The sequence below is a fragment of the Podarcis erhardii genome, assembly GCF_964252035.2.
Source record: "Podarcis erhardii genome assembly, chromosome: 2".
In the NCBI taxonomy this organism is placed as follows: domain Eukaryota; kingdom Metazoa; phylum Chordata; class Lepidosauria; order Squamata; family Lacertidae; genus Podarcis; species Podarcis erhardii.
The window spans coordinates 8,099,263-8,112,434 of record NC_138498.1 but is presented as its reverse complement, the minus strand read 5'-3'; the positions used below and the strand labels follow the sequence as shown (position 1 = coordinate 8,112,434).

The window sequence follows — 13,172 nt, the reverse complement described above, 5'->3', positions numbered from 1 at the left end:
AGGCTGGTGTCTAGAGCGACAATTGCACAGAGGGCGGGGGAGCATGCGCCATACGCGCACATGCAATTTCTGGTGCTTCTCCGACCCGGAAGTGGGTCCCCGCACCGGTAAGAGCGGGTGGCAGCAGTTGCCACGGGCTGGATAAACAAGTCCCTCGGGCCTTATCTGGCCCCCGGGCTGTAGGTTGGTGACCCCTGATCAAAGCTATTCACCTTGTCATTTCCCCAATGAGTCCTGCAGTTTATGCAAGACCATAAGTTTATGCCGCATACAGGCCAGGGCCCTGGCTGACACACACTGTACCCCAGTTCTTTGTAACAAGAGTTTAATTCCCCTGCCAAGAAATGAAACGGCTGGCTCTGCTTGCCAGGGATCAGCTGCTGCAGACGCAGCTTGTGCTTCTATTAACTATATTCCAAGCTGTACTCTACAGGCGAGTAAGCCACAGCCTCTCTGAAAGGCCCCACTGATATTTCACTATGAATGAAGTAAACAGATGATGCAAAAAGCCCAGTTCTTCAAGTTGCATGAACTGCCTTAGAACAGGTACTGCTATCCTCTGTGGTCTTGATGCTGTTTCTGAACCAACCATATGTTGTGTGTGCTTCGTTACAAGGCAGATTCTGCTCCAAGATTGAAATTATAGGGCCAATTAAACTCAGTAATCGCACTAGTGGAAGTCAGCGCAACAGGACTTCTTCCCCTCCCAGAATGATGTGCAAGGCGAGGAGAAGGGAGCTCGTGTCAGCGCATGTGGCATGAACAAGCATCAGCACTGCTTTGAATACAACCCATAGTTTATAAACCCGAGATTAGTGGTTTTGCAGACAATATACACCATGGAAGAGCAGTGGGAGCACGAGCTTGGCTCTAGTCAGGATTATGCAAGGTTCCATGTCCATTGCACTATTAAGTGAGCAGCAATAACCTAAACCACTATTGTCAACTTTTGCACTGAGGACAGAAGCTGCTTTGCAAGTTCAAGCATTTCTTTATTTTTACACTTAAATATCCTCTTTAAATACAGCATTATCACAATGAAAATAACATAAAAGGCAAAACATAATGTAGAGGACCTGACAAGCTTTGGATTCACATTGAAAATGCCACCTGTATACCATGTGAGGCAGGAGAGCTGAGAGCAAGTTATAAAGTTATCGGAGTCACGACTGATGAAGGGGGCAGGGCTTGTACCAAATGTCTCAAACTGGGGCCTAGTTAAAGAGTCTCCCAAACAGGTAGTAAAAGGGCCATTCCCATGTAAACAGTTCACTAGCACCAAAAAAGAGGAGGGGGCAGGGAGAGGAAAAAGGAGGAGTGTGTGTGTTTGATTGCTTTGCAACAACACTAGCTCATTTCATTATGGGTATGCTGTACCAGCATTTTAAAAAGTCTTTTAAAAAAAAGCCAAGTGAAGGAAAACCAGATCCATTTCCTAACATGATTTGGAGTTGAGGATTTATATTTTTTTTCACTTGCAACCAGGTCACATCCCACCCACAAAAGCCATTTTACTTTGTCCTTCCATCAGGGCGACACGCTGCTTTGTTTTTCCAAGGTCACAGGTGCAAAAGGTCCGATCAGCTTTGCTGGCTCATGGACACAATTAGAGCATAGGGCCAGGACAACAGAGATGGAGCAATTCAGATGCTGGCCTGGGTATGTGTCCACGATGCCAGTTTTATCCAGATGGGTTTCTATCAACCTATTTCGACATCCTCTGCTTCTTGGAATGTCAGTCATCATAATTCCTTTTTCAGTTTCAAAAAGCAGGTATTTAAGTGCGAAGTTGTTTCCATTTGCAGAGCAGGCCACCTGTCATTCATGGGCTGCAGCAGCTTAAAAGCACTCAAAAGAACAAAGTTCTTAAATTGTGAGAATTTGCCAGCGGCTGAGGTGTGTCCCATTTGCACCTCTTCCTTTAGAGCTGATCACAGCCAATCCCCAAAGAAAGGAACATGCATGTGGAGTTTAAAGGCTACAAATATAAGGGGCTGGTGGTGAGGCATTTTAACCCTTTAGGACACAACTGCACCACAGTTGCCCATAGCTCCTAGGCCAGTGCTGGAGTGGCCAGCTGGAAGTGTTTAAGTGTTCTGGCGGGGTGGGGGAGTCCTTTTTGCCTTGCACGCATCAGCAGGAAGCCAGAGATACAAATGGTGCACCCTGCGAGTGTACACTGCTGGTCGCGCCACAAGGCAGGGAACGGTGGGGACTAGACACGCACCATAAAGGCTACAGTGGTGTTATGATGAACTTGGGGAGGTTTATATAATGGGGGCATTTCAACCCTACTTCCTTTGCACCTTTGGCCTAGGATGACAGGCGGCGCAACTCTGTAGAGGGAGCGCATCCCTTGCCCCCCTGCTAAAACTCTTCTGCTCTGTGAATCTCCAAGCACAACAGACACATACGCTTACAGAGAGGGTTGCATCTGGAAATGACTAAAGCCAGCTTTTTAATAGCACCTTTTATTTTGTAAACGTCTAGTATGGAAAGGGCGGGGGGGATACCTAGCAATGTCACCTGTGCCCCTTTTTCAAGCCCTGGTTGTAGAGAAGCATGGGAGAAAACCCCAAATATTAGCAGCAGAACTCCTAGCAACGAGGCCAGTGACACCCGTTTGTGTGCACGGCACCCTTTGCTTCGCAAGGCAGCAAATGGGACTGTGATAGACATTTTAAGGCTTTTCTCGTTCCGATGCTTCTAGGTCCTCTTCTCCCTTCCCTGCCCCATTTCAAAAGTCATTGCACAAAGAAGCCTGGCTCCTGCACGCATTGGCGCCGTTTCCAAACCGTTCACTGCAGCAGGAGGTGGCGAGGCAGCAATTAAGTACTTATTTGTGAGACGAAGCGCAGAAAGCTCAGGTGTGCGGTATTGATGCTAAGCAGCAGATGGAAAGCTTGGGAGTTAAAAGGAAGATCGGGGAGGAGTTATAAAGTACCGAAGCCTTTTTATATACTTAAATACTCACCATCTGGTCGGAAGTCTCATCAACCCAGCAGTGTGAAGTTTCCATGGGCTGCAATATTACTGTGAGGTCAGGAGCTGTTCCGGAAGAAAGGAAAGAAAAACCTCTCCCCCTGTTGCTGTCATTTCCAGGACTGCATTGCTTCTGTTCACCTTATCCCCCTGGAAGCTAGTGCCATTTCAGAAGGATGGGCTTTTCCAGATGGGTTGGCAAAGGTGCTTAGTTACTAGAGATTTGGAGGTCCAGAAAAAAACCCAAACTGGAAACTTTCCAGAAAAAACAGGGTGGGGTTTGCCCTAGAATCTACTTTCTGGTGGAAAAATGGAAATTTTAAGCATTTTCTTTTTTGGAATGACTTAAATGCTTTAAGGCAAGTTTTTGCTCACTCAAAATGTGTACTATGAACACAGTAGAAGTGGATATTCTACGCCTATGCTTTTGACTGGGTCCTTCCCTTGTGGTCAACCTTTTCCCCTCTCCCCTCAAGTGACAGTGACACAGACACCCTGTTATAACATAGCATGATTCTTTGCAGCCTGACCGCTCAGAATTAAGTCTCATTGGTTTGGCGTAACTGACTCACTCCCAGGTAAGTGCGTAGGGGATGGGCAGCCTACAGCAATTCCGCCTGCGCTTATCTCTGGAACACTAAACAGAAAAGGTATTAGTTCTGGGTAAACATGCATAGAACTGCTCTGGAAATCCCAGAGTAAAATTTTATAAGCCAAGTTATAAATTATGCCTTTTGGGTTATTAAAAGCAGTAAAATAAATGTAGGTTTGGTAAGAATTGCATATTATCTGGTTGGCCGCTGTGAGAACAGGATGCTAGACTAGATGGGACATTGGCATGATCCAGAAAGCTGCTCTTACGTTCTTATTTCAATTGCCCCCAAAACTTCCATTTCTACCCCCCCCCCTCGGGGGGGGGGGGAAAGAACCAGTTTCCACCACCAAGGCTTCAAAATTCCTGCAATTCTTACATCTCTATTAGCCACCATTTATCATTGTGATAAAGGTGGAGGCAAAGAAGTGGGTTAGATGCAGCTGCTGGTAAAATGGTTTTGTTCTCTCTCCATCACCTTTATGGTTTAAGAGGGATCACGGGCTTGGGGTTCTTGTCAACCAGCCCCTCTTCCCCCAACCACTATCCAAAACACTGGCCAGATGCTCAGCGGTCAGTTTCAGGTAGTCCTGTTTAGGAAGAAGCTGCCTTCTGAAAAGAGGACATGCATTTCATACATCTTAAGGGTACTCATGTGTTAGCTCCCAGATAGAATTAAGTGATGAAGGAAGAATGCTTCTTGCATGGGATGCTTATATTCCACCCTCCCTTCTAAATAAATATAAGTACAGCAGCCTTGTACTGCCTAGGGAATCCTCCAGGCAGCCTCCCCCAGCCTGGTGCCCTCCAGACAGGGCTACAACTCCCATCTGTCCTTGCCAGCTTGGCCAATGGTTAGGGATGATGGGAGTTGTAGTCAGGGCTTTTTCCCCAGCTGGAACTTGGTGGAACTCAGTTCCGGCACCTCCCAGGTGGGCGCCATTGCTGTTGTAACAAGGGAGGCGTTCATGGTGAGTTCCGGCACCTCTTTTTCTAGAAAAATAGCACTGGTTGTAGTGGAAAAACATCCAGAGTGCAATGGAATGGGGAAGGCTGCAATGAATGGCAGGAAATTAAATATCCCAAAGGGCTTACGCAAGTAACGGAGGTCATGAACAGTCTGGGGAAGGAAAGAGATTACAGTGGTGCCTTGCAAGACGAAAAGAACCCGTTCCGCGATTCTCTTCGTCTAGCGGTTTTTTCGTCTTGCGAAGCAAGCCCATTGACGGCTTAGCGGATTAGCGCTATTAGCGGCTTTTAGCGGCTTAGCGGATAAGCAGCTTAGCAGCTTAGAAAAAGGGGGGGGGGAGAGTCGGAAAAACTCGCAAGACATTTCGTCTTGCGAAGCAAGCCCATAGAAAAATTCGTTTTGCGAAGCGCCTCCAAAACGGAAAAACCCTTCGTCTAGCGGGTTTTTCGTCTTGCGAGGCATTCGTCTTGCGGGGCACCACTGTATAAAGTAGGGAAAGTTCAGTGCTGGTTTTGAGCTAACCTGGTGTATTTAGAGCAGTGTTCTTCAACCTTGGGTCTCAGATGCTGCTGGGACTACCATTCCTATCATTTACAGTGAGCTTAGCCAATGGTCAGGGATGATGGGAGCTGGAGTCCAGCAACATCTGGAATGCCATTAAGTAAGCCACTCCTGATCTAAAGGCACACCACACGGAAGCCATGGTGATAGCCAAGCTGACCCAGAACAGTGAACTGCAGAGGAAGGCAATAATCTGTTACTACAAAAAAACTAGGGGAGAAGAATGCCAGGGAGGGTGGATAAAGAAAGTGCTTTTGTTATCTTGCAGTGAGAGAACCACCAGTAGGACAAGGGGGAATGTGGCAGCTCTAAGGATACCCCACCTCGTCCCTTTCATTCTAGGACTAATAAGAACAGCTAATTGCACCCCTTCCTTGCAATGCAGATCTCAGGAGATGCATATACAGCTTGGAGGACTTCTCCACTGCCACCCTATTGCACCCTAACCCCTTGTGCTCGCAACCCAGCCAGCTACAGTTGCATTGCATATTCAGATTCATCCAGAAGGCTAGGGTGCTAGCAAGTAGCAAGGGAGTATATAAAGCTCTCAGATCCACCTCCAAACTAGCGTGCAATTAAAATGGAACGTCTTGAAACAGCTGACGGGAAGGAGGGGGGAAAAATTAGTGGAACGACTGGGCAGAAGGATGATTACTCTGCTGGACCTCCCTGACCACCCAAAAGGTCAGATCTTTACCTCCACTGAGAAGATCAAACCGCCCCCCGCTCCAAGTGCCTTGAGTGTTCAAGAATCAGATCGCAGAAGGGATTAACATCATAGAGGCAGAAAACCCCAGCTCAGAATGGACATTGGAGTGTCATAGGAAGTCCCAGTAAACATTCAGCACATTTTGTTTGTTAGTTAAGAAAGAAACAACGGAACTTGATTGATCTCACCGGATCCCATTCAGAGCCAGCAAGACGGAGAGTAAGCCTGCTTGGGGTGAAGCCACTGGGCAAGGAGGATCCCAGAGGCCAATGGTTCTGTATGGACAGTTGCATGCCAAACTGCAGGTGTAACCAGTCACGGTCAGCGTTAATCCATATGGAATTTAAAATGGGGGGAGGGGGGAGAAGAAAAGTTCTCCTAGGGAGGGAAAGAAGGGCTGCAAAAATGTCACATAAATAAGAGTTTGTAAGAGCCTAAAGCTGTGCAACTGGCCAGAGCAGTTCAAGCAGATTAAAGGAGGTCACAGTTCCAAGAAGACAGAGCACTGAAAGATGACAAAATGGTACAGGTGGAGGCAGCTGCACTGGGGGCCAGAGAGAGAGATTCCACAGCATGTATGGATTTGTGATATTCCATAGCAGTAGCAATGTCCTCTTCTACCCCCTTTCCCCCCAAAAAAACTCCATTGAGCGCTCTGGGAGAAAAGGCAGCTCCACTCTATTGCTTCCATGACACACATTCACGTTTGGTCCTTGCAGGGTGGGGGATAATGTGCCTGCCCTGCAGCAGCTCCAATTAGACCGTTTCCTGTCCGCGGTCCAGGCGCTTCCGTGTTAAGAGGCCGCCCAATGCGCAGAAGACACCCCTGACCCCCTGGGTGTAGTTCGTTTCATAGTGAGCCTGTACAAAGCAGTCCCTCTTTCAACGCTCCCCCCCTCCCAACACCCCACGTTAAATAATCCCCCCGGGGGCCTGCGGCCGTTAGATAAATTCTCTGCCAATAAATAGACATCCAAGATTAAGAGCTACAGTGGGTTGGGTGGGTCACACGGCCAGAGCAGGTCCCAGGGAGCACTCCTCCGACGAGGGCAGCTCACAGGCCCTCTCCGGAGACTGCCCCAAACTCTGGGGCCGCAAACTGTCCTGCGGCACGTTTGTGTGGAATGGCAGGCTTGGCGGAGGAGGAACCTCAGGCAGGCAGCTTTCAGGAGCGAGGGGCTCCGGGGACAGGGCTGCTTTGCCCCCTTCCGCCCTGCCAGAGACGGCGGCTCTGGCACAAGGCACCAGCGAGGTCACCGGGACGGAGTAGACGCTCAGCTCCTTCTCGTCTGGGTAGCGAGGGGGAATGTCGGGCTCCTCGGCACTGCTCTCGCCCTTCACGCCCAGCATCGACCTTTGGTCGACCTGATAGTACACAACCGGCCCATTGTTCAAGTAGGCTTGGCTGCCCTCGGCAGAGCTGGCTTGCTCAGAGCTGTCCGTAAAGCACAGAACGGAGGAGCCCAGGGGCAGCTGGGCTTGGATGAGGATGGGCGTGGCCAGGCTTGGGCACAACCCGTCGGGGACCGCCAGGGGCTCTTCCAAAATGCACACCCCCAGGCTCTCCACGCTGGAGCCGCTGCTGGAGTCTTCCTCGGCCTTCAGCCGCTCCAGCTCCTCGGCTGTCTGCAGGTGCATGACTGCCGTTTCGTTCTCCGCCATGAACTCCTGGAAGTCCTGCGTCTCGGGGGTCTGGGCCCCCAGCCAATCGCCGCTGGAGCTGGGAGGGGCGGTGGCCTCCTCCTCCAGAGTCTGAGGGCGGCTCACCTGCCGCTTATTCTCCAGCTCCAGTTTCATAATGGTGTGGAGGTAATGAGTCCGCACCCGGATGGGATTGAATTCAATGCGCCCCGCCATGTTCCCACAGCCATCTCTGGAACAGCCGCACGGGAAGGACATTCGGTCCACCTGGGTGGGGGAAGTTGAGGGACAGTGAATCTGTGCCCAGCGGGAGAGCACTGCGGCAGGGAGCGGATGATGCAAGCCTAGCCAAGGTGGTTTTTTTTTGGGGGGGGGGGGAGGCTGGGAGGAAACAGAAGCCAAGTTCCTGTCGGGAGGAGCATGCAAAATTCATGCAGGCTGCCGCTGGTAAGCAATAGGACAGCCAGGTCTGCATGCAGCCCCATTCTGCAGCCCTCTCCCCAAGCCAATCTCTAGAAGCTGAAAGAAAAAAACCAGGTCCGCTGGCCAAGACAAGTGATCAAATGCTGCACCTTTAGTGCTTGGGAATTACATACCCTTCCATTGGAAGCACATCACTGAGGGGAAAATATCTGAGACCTCCCCCCGGACCAAAACTGCACATTGATCACATAAAAAGCTGCCAGCAGCAGCAGAAGAAAAGGATGCACATGTGGGGGAAAATATTAAGGAAGGGACAGAATGCACACAATCTGAAGGACTGTGTTAGAACAGAAGGACAACATGCAAGACCAATTCTACACAGGGAAAACATAGAATTTGGTACTGGGTGAGAAGGTCAGCATTCTGAGAATCTCAGCTTTCATTTCAGCAAATATAAAAATTAGAACGCAAGTTTGTAGCTCTAATGGATGCAAAGACAGCGTGAAAGAGCACAGGCAACACTACAAGTTTCAGAAGGTGGTTGGGGTGGAAACAGAGCCAAGATTTCTGGTGGATCCTGAATGGTTCTCCCTGATGCTCCCCACAGGAATAGGAGGAGCAGAATAATGAAACATGAACATGTGCTCAGAATTGCACAAATGCTGCAAATTTATGGAGAAAGTGTTTTTCTTAATCTGTTCATTTCAGAAGGCAGCCAGTAGAGGGGAGCAGAGGGACAGCCGACCTCACATGCAGAGTAAGTATGAGGATACCATGCAGACTGCAAGGACAGAGTTATCGCTCAATAGCAACCAGGGCTGCTCATCCTAGGAACCCTTTCAGCTCCCCTACAAAAAAGATCCACCTCATCTTGCTGTCCCCCTCCCCTCTCCCCCCAAAACCCAAATAGAGTCCGAAACAATTACCTTCTATTTGGGGAAATTCCTCCTGAGATAATGGGAGACTGCCTCTCTCTCTGCCTCAGAGATGCGAAGGCCCAAGTGTCACCACCAGACCCCACAAGACCTTCCAGTGTGTTAATTTAGCAGGGCACACAGACTTACTAGGGAGCACAACTGTTTCTCCTTGCAAGCTCAGGACGAACACAGCCACAAGGACCTTTAATGGACACGCTTCAACACCAAAGGGACAGACAGACAGACAGACAAAGACTGCGTGGTATAATTCAGGCCAAAGCCTAGCGGTTTCCCCACTGACCTGGCATTTAATTCCAGCCTGGCTACAGGCACAGGCCTCAGGGTCACAGTACAGCCGGCAGTCACAGCCGCACTCCTCCCGCGACAGGCGGATGGCGCGGAGCTCTTGCTTCTCCTCTGCATCGATGCGATGAACCCCCGAGGCTCGGAGGAGAGCGCGGCGCCTCTTGGTGGGCAGGGGCTGCAGGAAGAAGTAGTCGTCCACCTCCACGTTCTCTACATCTATGTCGTCGTCGGAGACGTCCTCGAGAGTCAGCCCATCTGCCTCCTCCGACTCCACGGTGCCGTTCTTGGTCAGCTTTGGGTGGGGTGGGGGAGAAGAGAGAAGACACACACACACACACACACACCAGCAAAGTTAATCTTCAACACTCTCTAAGCTGCATCCCGCTTTGCAATCTGCAGAGAGACAAGCAATTTCCTTGGGTTGAAATTTGAAAATTTATTCCACGCATCTTTGAGTCAGAGCAAAATCTCGGTATGCAGCACACAATACAAGGGTCCCAAGAATTTTAGGCTTAAAAAAAATTAAAAATTGCCCAGGTCTCACTCAGAGTGAAGCTGGGAAACCTGGCCAGGTCTGGTGAGGGCTTGGCAGGCATTCTGGCAGTTAAGTGCTAGGCCATCCGTTGCATGCACAGTCCTTTATCCCTCTTCCACAGCAATCATTCATTAGTCCCTAAGACACACCTGTCTTCCACTTCCATGCTCTTCTTTTTGTTCTCCCCCCCCCCCTTGCAACTGCTACTTAATACTGTAAGAGCGGCCCTGCTAGATCACACCAAAAAGACCCATCTGGCCCAGCATCCTCTTCTCAGTGCACCACGGAGATACGAGTGCAACAGGGCACTCTACCCTTGTGGTTCTTTGCAAGTCACATTCAGCGGAGGGGAAACTTAGCCACTCAGGCTAGTAGCCAAAGAAAGCCCCACTCCTTAAAGTAAATACATTCCAAACGCTTTGAAAACCTGCACATTCAAGGCGCAATTTGATATGCAAGATGAATGCTTAGATTGAGCAATTTAGGGTTTCTTGGAAAGTAGATGGGGGCAGAGACTTTGGAAGATATTTCTCTGCGAGTTATTCCTCTTCTCTATCTAGGTCAAAAAGACCAGCTCAGATTAATATAGAAATAATAATTAAGGGAGAAGAAACTATCATCCTTCCTGGGCATTCTTGCATGGCGTAGGAGAAAACCAGGGCTTGCCACAAAGTGAACCCCTTGACAGAGAGCCACATCCAATTGCAGCTCCCTGTAACCCGCGGGAAAGAGTCACAGCTCAGTGGCACAGCACACAGAAGGCCCCAGGTTCTATCTCCAGGGATGAGAAAGATTTCTGCCTGAAACCCCAGAGAGCTCCTTTTCTCAGGGGAGACAATACTGGTCCAGTAGGCTGGCTTAGAAGGCAGTTTCCTATGCCACTGTCACATGTCCTTGTAATAGCTGGTGATCTGTTTTAATTTTTGTGTAGTTTTTAATTGTAGTACAGCAATTGGTGTAAGCAGCTTTGATTTTTTAAAAATTAAATAGCAGCATACAAATATTTCAATACATTTTTAAAAAAATCTATCTATCTATCCATCCACTCATCTATCTACCTATGAATTAATGGTTTGCTTAATACATGAAACAGCCCATATTCTACTACAGGCCAGAGTGGTGGTGGTGGTGGAGGGGGCAAAACAAGGGACAAAACAGAACTAGAGCATATGAACTGGAATCGCTTAGTCAGCAGAGCATGAGACTCTTAACCTTAGGGCCATGGGTCCAAGCCCACATTGGCTGAAAGATTCCTGCCTTGCAGGGGGGCTGAACTAGATGACTCTCATAAAGGTAAAGGGACCCCTGACCGTTAAAAGTCCAGTTGTGAACGACTCTGGGGCTGCGCGCTCATCTCGCTCTATAGGCCAAGGGAGCCGGTGTTTGTCTGCAGACAGCTTCCAGGTCATGTGGCCAGCATGACCAAGCAGCTTCTGGAGAAACCAGAGCAGCGCACGGAAACACCGTTTACCTTCCCACCGGAGCGGTACCTATTTATCTACTTGCACTTTGACGTGCTTTCGAACTGCTAGGTGGGCAGGAGCTGGGACCAAACAACGGGAGCTCGCCCCATCACAGGGATTCCAACCACCGACCTTCTGATCAGCAGGTCCTAGGCTATGTTGTTTAGATCACAGCACTACCCGCGTCCCTTAGATGACTCTCATAGTACCTTCCAACTCTAAAATTCTATGTTTTATTGTGGCTCCCTGGCGCATCCATGCACATCGCCCTTTCAGCCTTGGGTTATTTATATAATGCTTTCAATGTACAATGTAGTTTACACAGTAATATAAACCAAGGCAGAAAGTCCCTGCCTGCAGGAGCTTACAATCTGATCTGTAGGTGGGAGACAGAGGGCACCCAAATAACGAGTGAGTAGCAAGCAGGTGCTTGCATCTCTCAAGGGAATGAGGCAAGGTCGAGAACAGGAGAGTGCAGCATGTGTTGCATTCTACAGAATCCTGAGGGACTGAGGGAGAATGTTTCTAGCCTTCATGTTTGCAAGGTTAAGTTTTAAAAAGACAACTTAACCGAAATGACTGGGAGAAGGCAGCACAATTCGTTTTGCACTCCATTTTCTGTTCTCCGAGTTCAGTGCTGCTTGAAGTACCACCATCTCTTTCTTCTGCTCCATTTACACCTAATAAGACACCACTTTCTCCCAAATGCATCTGCAATCAGAACTTCCACTGTATAATTCATCTTTTCTGGCACAAGAATAATAAGGACACCATGCCGACAAGACGCAAAGGGGAAGGGGGAAAGAAAGAAGGCAATTGTATTACAATGGGACAGAGGCAAGAGGATTTTTGCCATTTTTATTTTGTGAACTTTCTTGGGAAATGTAACCAAATCTCCAAGTATTAGAAGCAGGAGGGGTTCCTAAGCATGTTCTTGTACTTGTGCATGGTTTTGAAGAGTGACCATTGAATTCCTACGCTACAGAATTCTACGCACCTCTTTCCGTGAGGACAATGAGCCCACAGAAAAGCCTAACTACTACTGCTAGTTCCAGAGCTGTGAACATCAGCTCAGTCAGGGAGCTCCACAGAGGACAGCTGTTCTCCCTCAACTTGTATGGAGCAGAGCAAATTTTGTTCTCTCCCCACTCCAAAATCCTAGACCTGTGCTCACAGCCAGAAGCATTGTCAATGGCAAAGAGACCTGCCTGCACAAAACAAAGCAAGTGGAAGCGATTTCATCAGACCGGCCACAGGATTACAGAGGGACTATTCCTCAGAGACATGATGCAACAAAGCCTCATCGCAGGAGTGACTGAGGTCGCAGTAACGTTACTTGGCTTCGCTGCTCACGTTCAATGGGAAGCAGCAGCGAGAGCCAGTGTGGTGCAACGGCTGAAGCTTGGTTTTGGGAAGCCCACTTTCCTGGCTGAGGGTGCCAAAATGTAGGGTGACCTTAGGCCATTTTACAACACAAGATTGCCACAATATTAAAACGCACCCATTAACTGATTCTTGGAGGAAGCAGGAGATGAAAGCAACAAGGCTGGCGACATGCACACTCTCTCCCCTCTCTCTGCTTGCTATGTGGAAATCAGTCAGAACCTATCCTCAAGGCAGGGCGTTTGAAGACAATGCAGAAACCGTAGGCTGGGGGTCCGCTGGGTCTGCACCGAGAAGGGAGCTGTTATCTTGCTTCTGAAATTTAGAGCTTTGAAGGCGTCGGTAGTTTCTTCTCTTTTTTTCACACAGATGTGGTAGACACAGGGAGAGAGGAGGGCATGGGCATTTGTACAGGAATGCTTCAGGGGTGGCGGGGTTGGGGAGGGGAAGGGAGGGGGAGGCTGGAGGGACAGACCCAGGAATAGGCGGCAGGAAGGTGGCCACGTGAAACTAGCTCTCTGGCTGCTGGAAATCTCTGCGTTAACTTCCACCCCCACAATCCACACTTTTAGGTATAGCCCATACTTTTCTAAGCCTCTCTCAGCTGCCTGGCCAAACACATATGGAAAAGCCAAGGTCTTCTGGAAGCTGGATTCTGTGTGGAGTGTACAGATGCAAGTCCTGCTTGAG

General features: G+C 49.2%; 1 protein-coding gene and 2 long non-coding RNA genes across 3 annotated transcripts in view; 2 read left to right on the top strand and 1 right to left on the bottom strand.

Annotated features, from left to right (window-relative positions):
• LOC309332473 overlaps positions 1-13,172 on the top strand; it is a 192,459-nt gene that overhangs the window by 24,710 nt on the left and 154,577 nt on the right. The gene's annotated exons all lie outside the window — the stretch shown is intronic.
• LOC309332427 lies at positions 858-6,174 on the top strand. Its single transcript, XR_014152077.1, has 2 exons — positions 858-4,719; positions 5,035-6,174. It is a non-coding gene; the product is annotated as an uncharacterized lncRNA (long non-coding RNA).
• Positions 6,805-13,172, bottom strand: part of CSRNP2 (cysteine and serine rich nuclear protein 2) — a 37,474-nt gene continuing 31,106 nt past the window's right edge. The window contains exons 4-5 of the mRNA XM_081844680.1: positions 9,097-9,393; positions 6,805-7,722 (exon numbers count right to left, since the gene is read on the bottom strand). Of these exons, the coding sequence (XP_081700806.1) occupies positions 6,820-7,722; positions 9,097-9,393 (1,200 nt within the window). The 3' untranslated portion in view covers positions 6,805-6,819. The remainder of the gene's footprint in view (positions 7,723-9,096; positions 9,394-13,172) is intronic.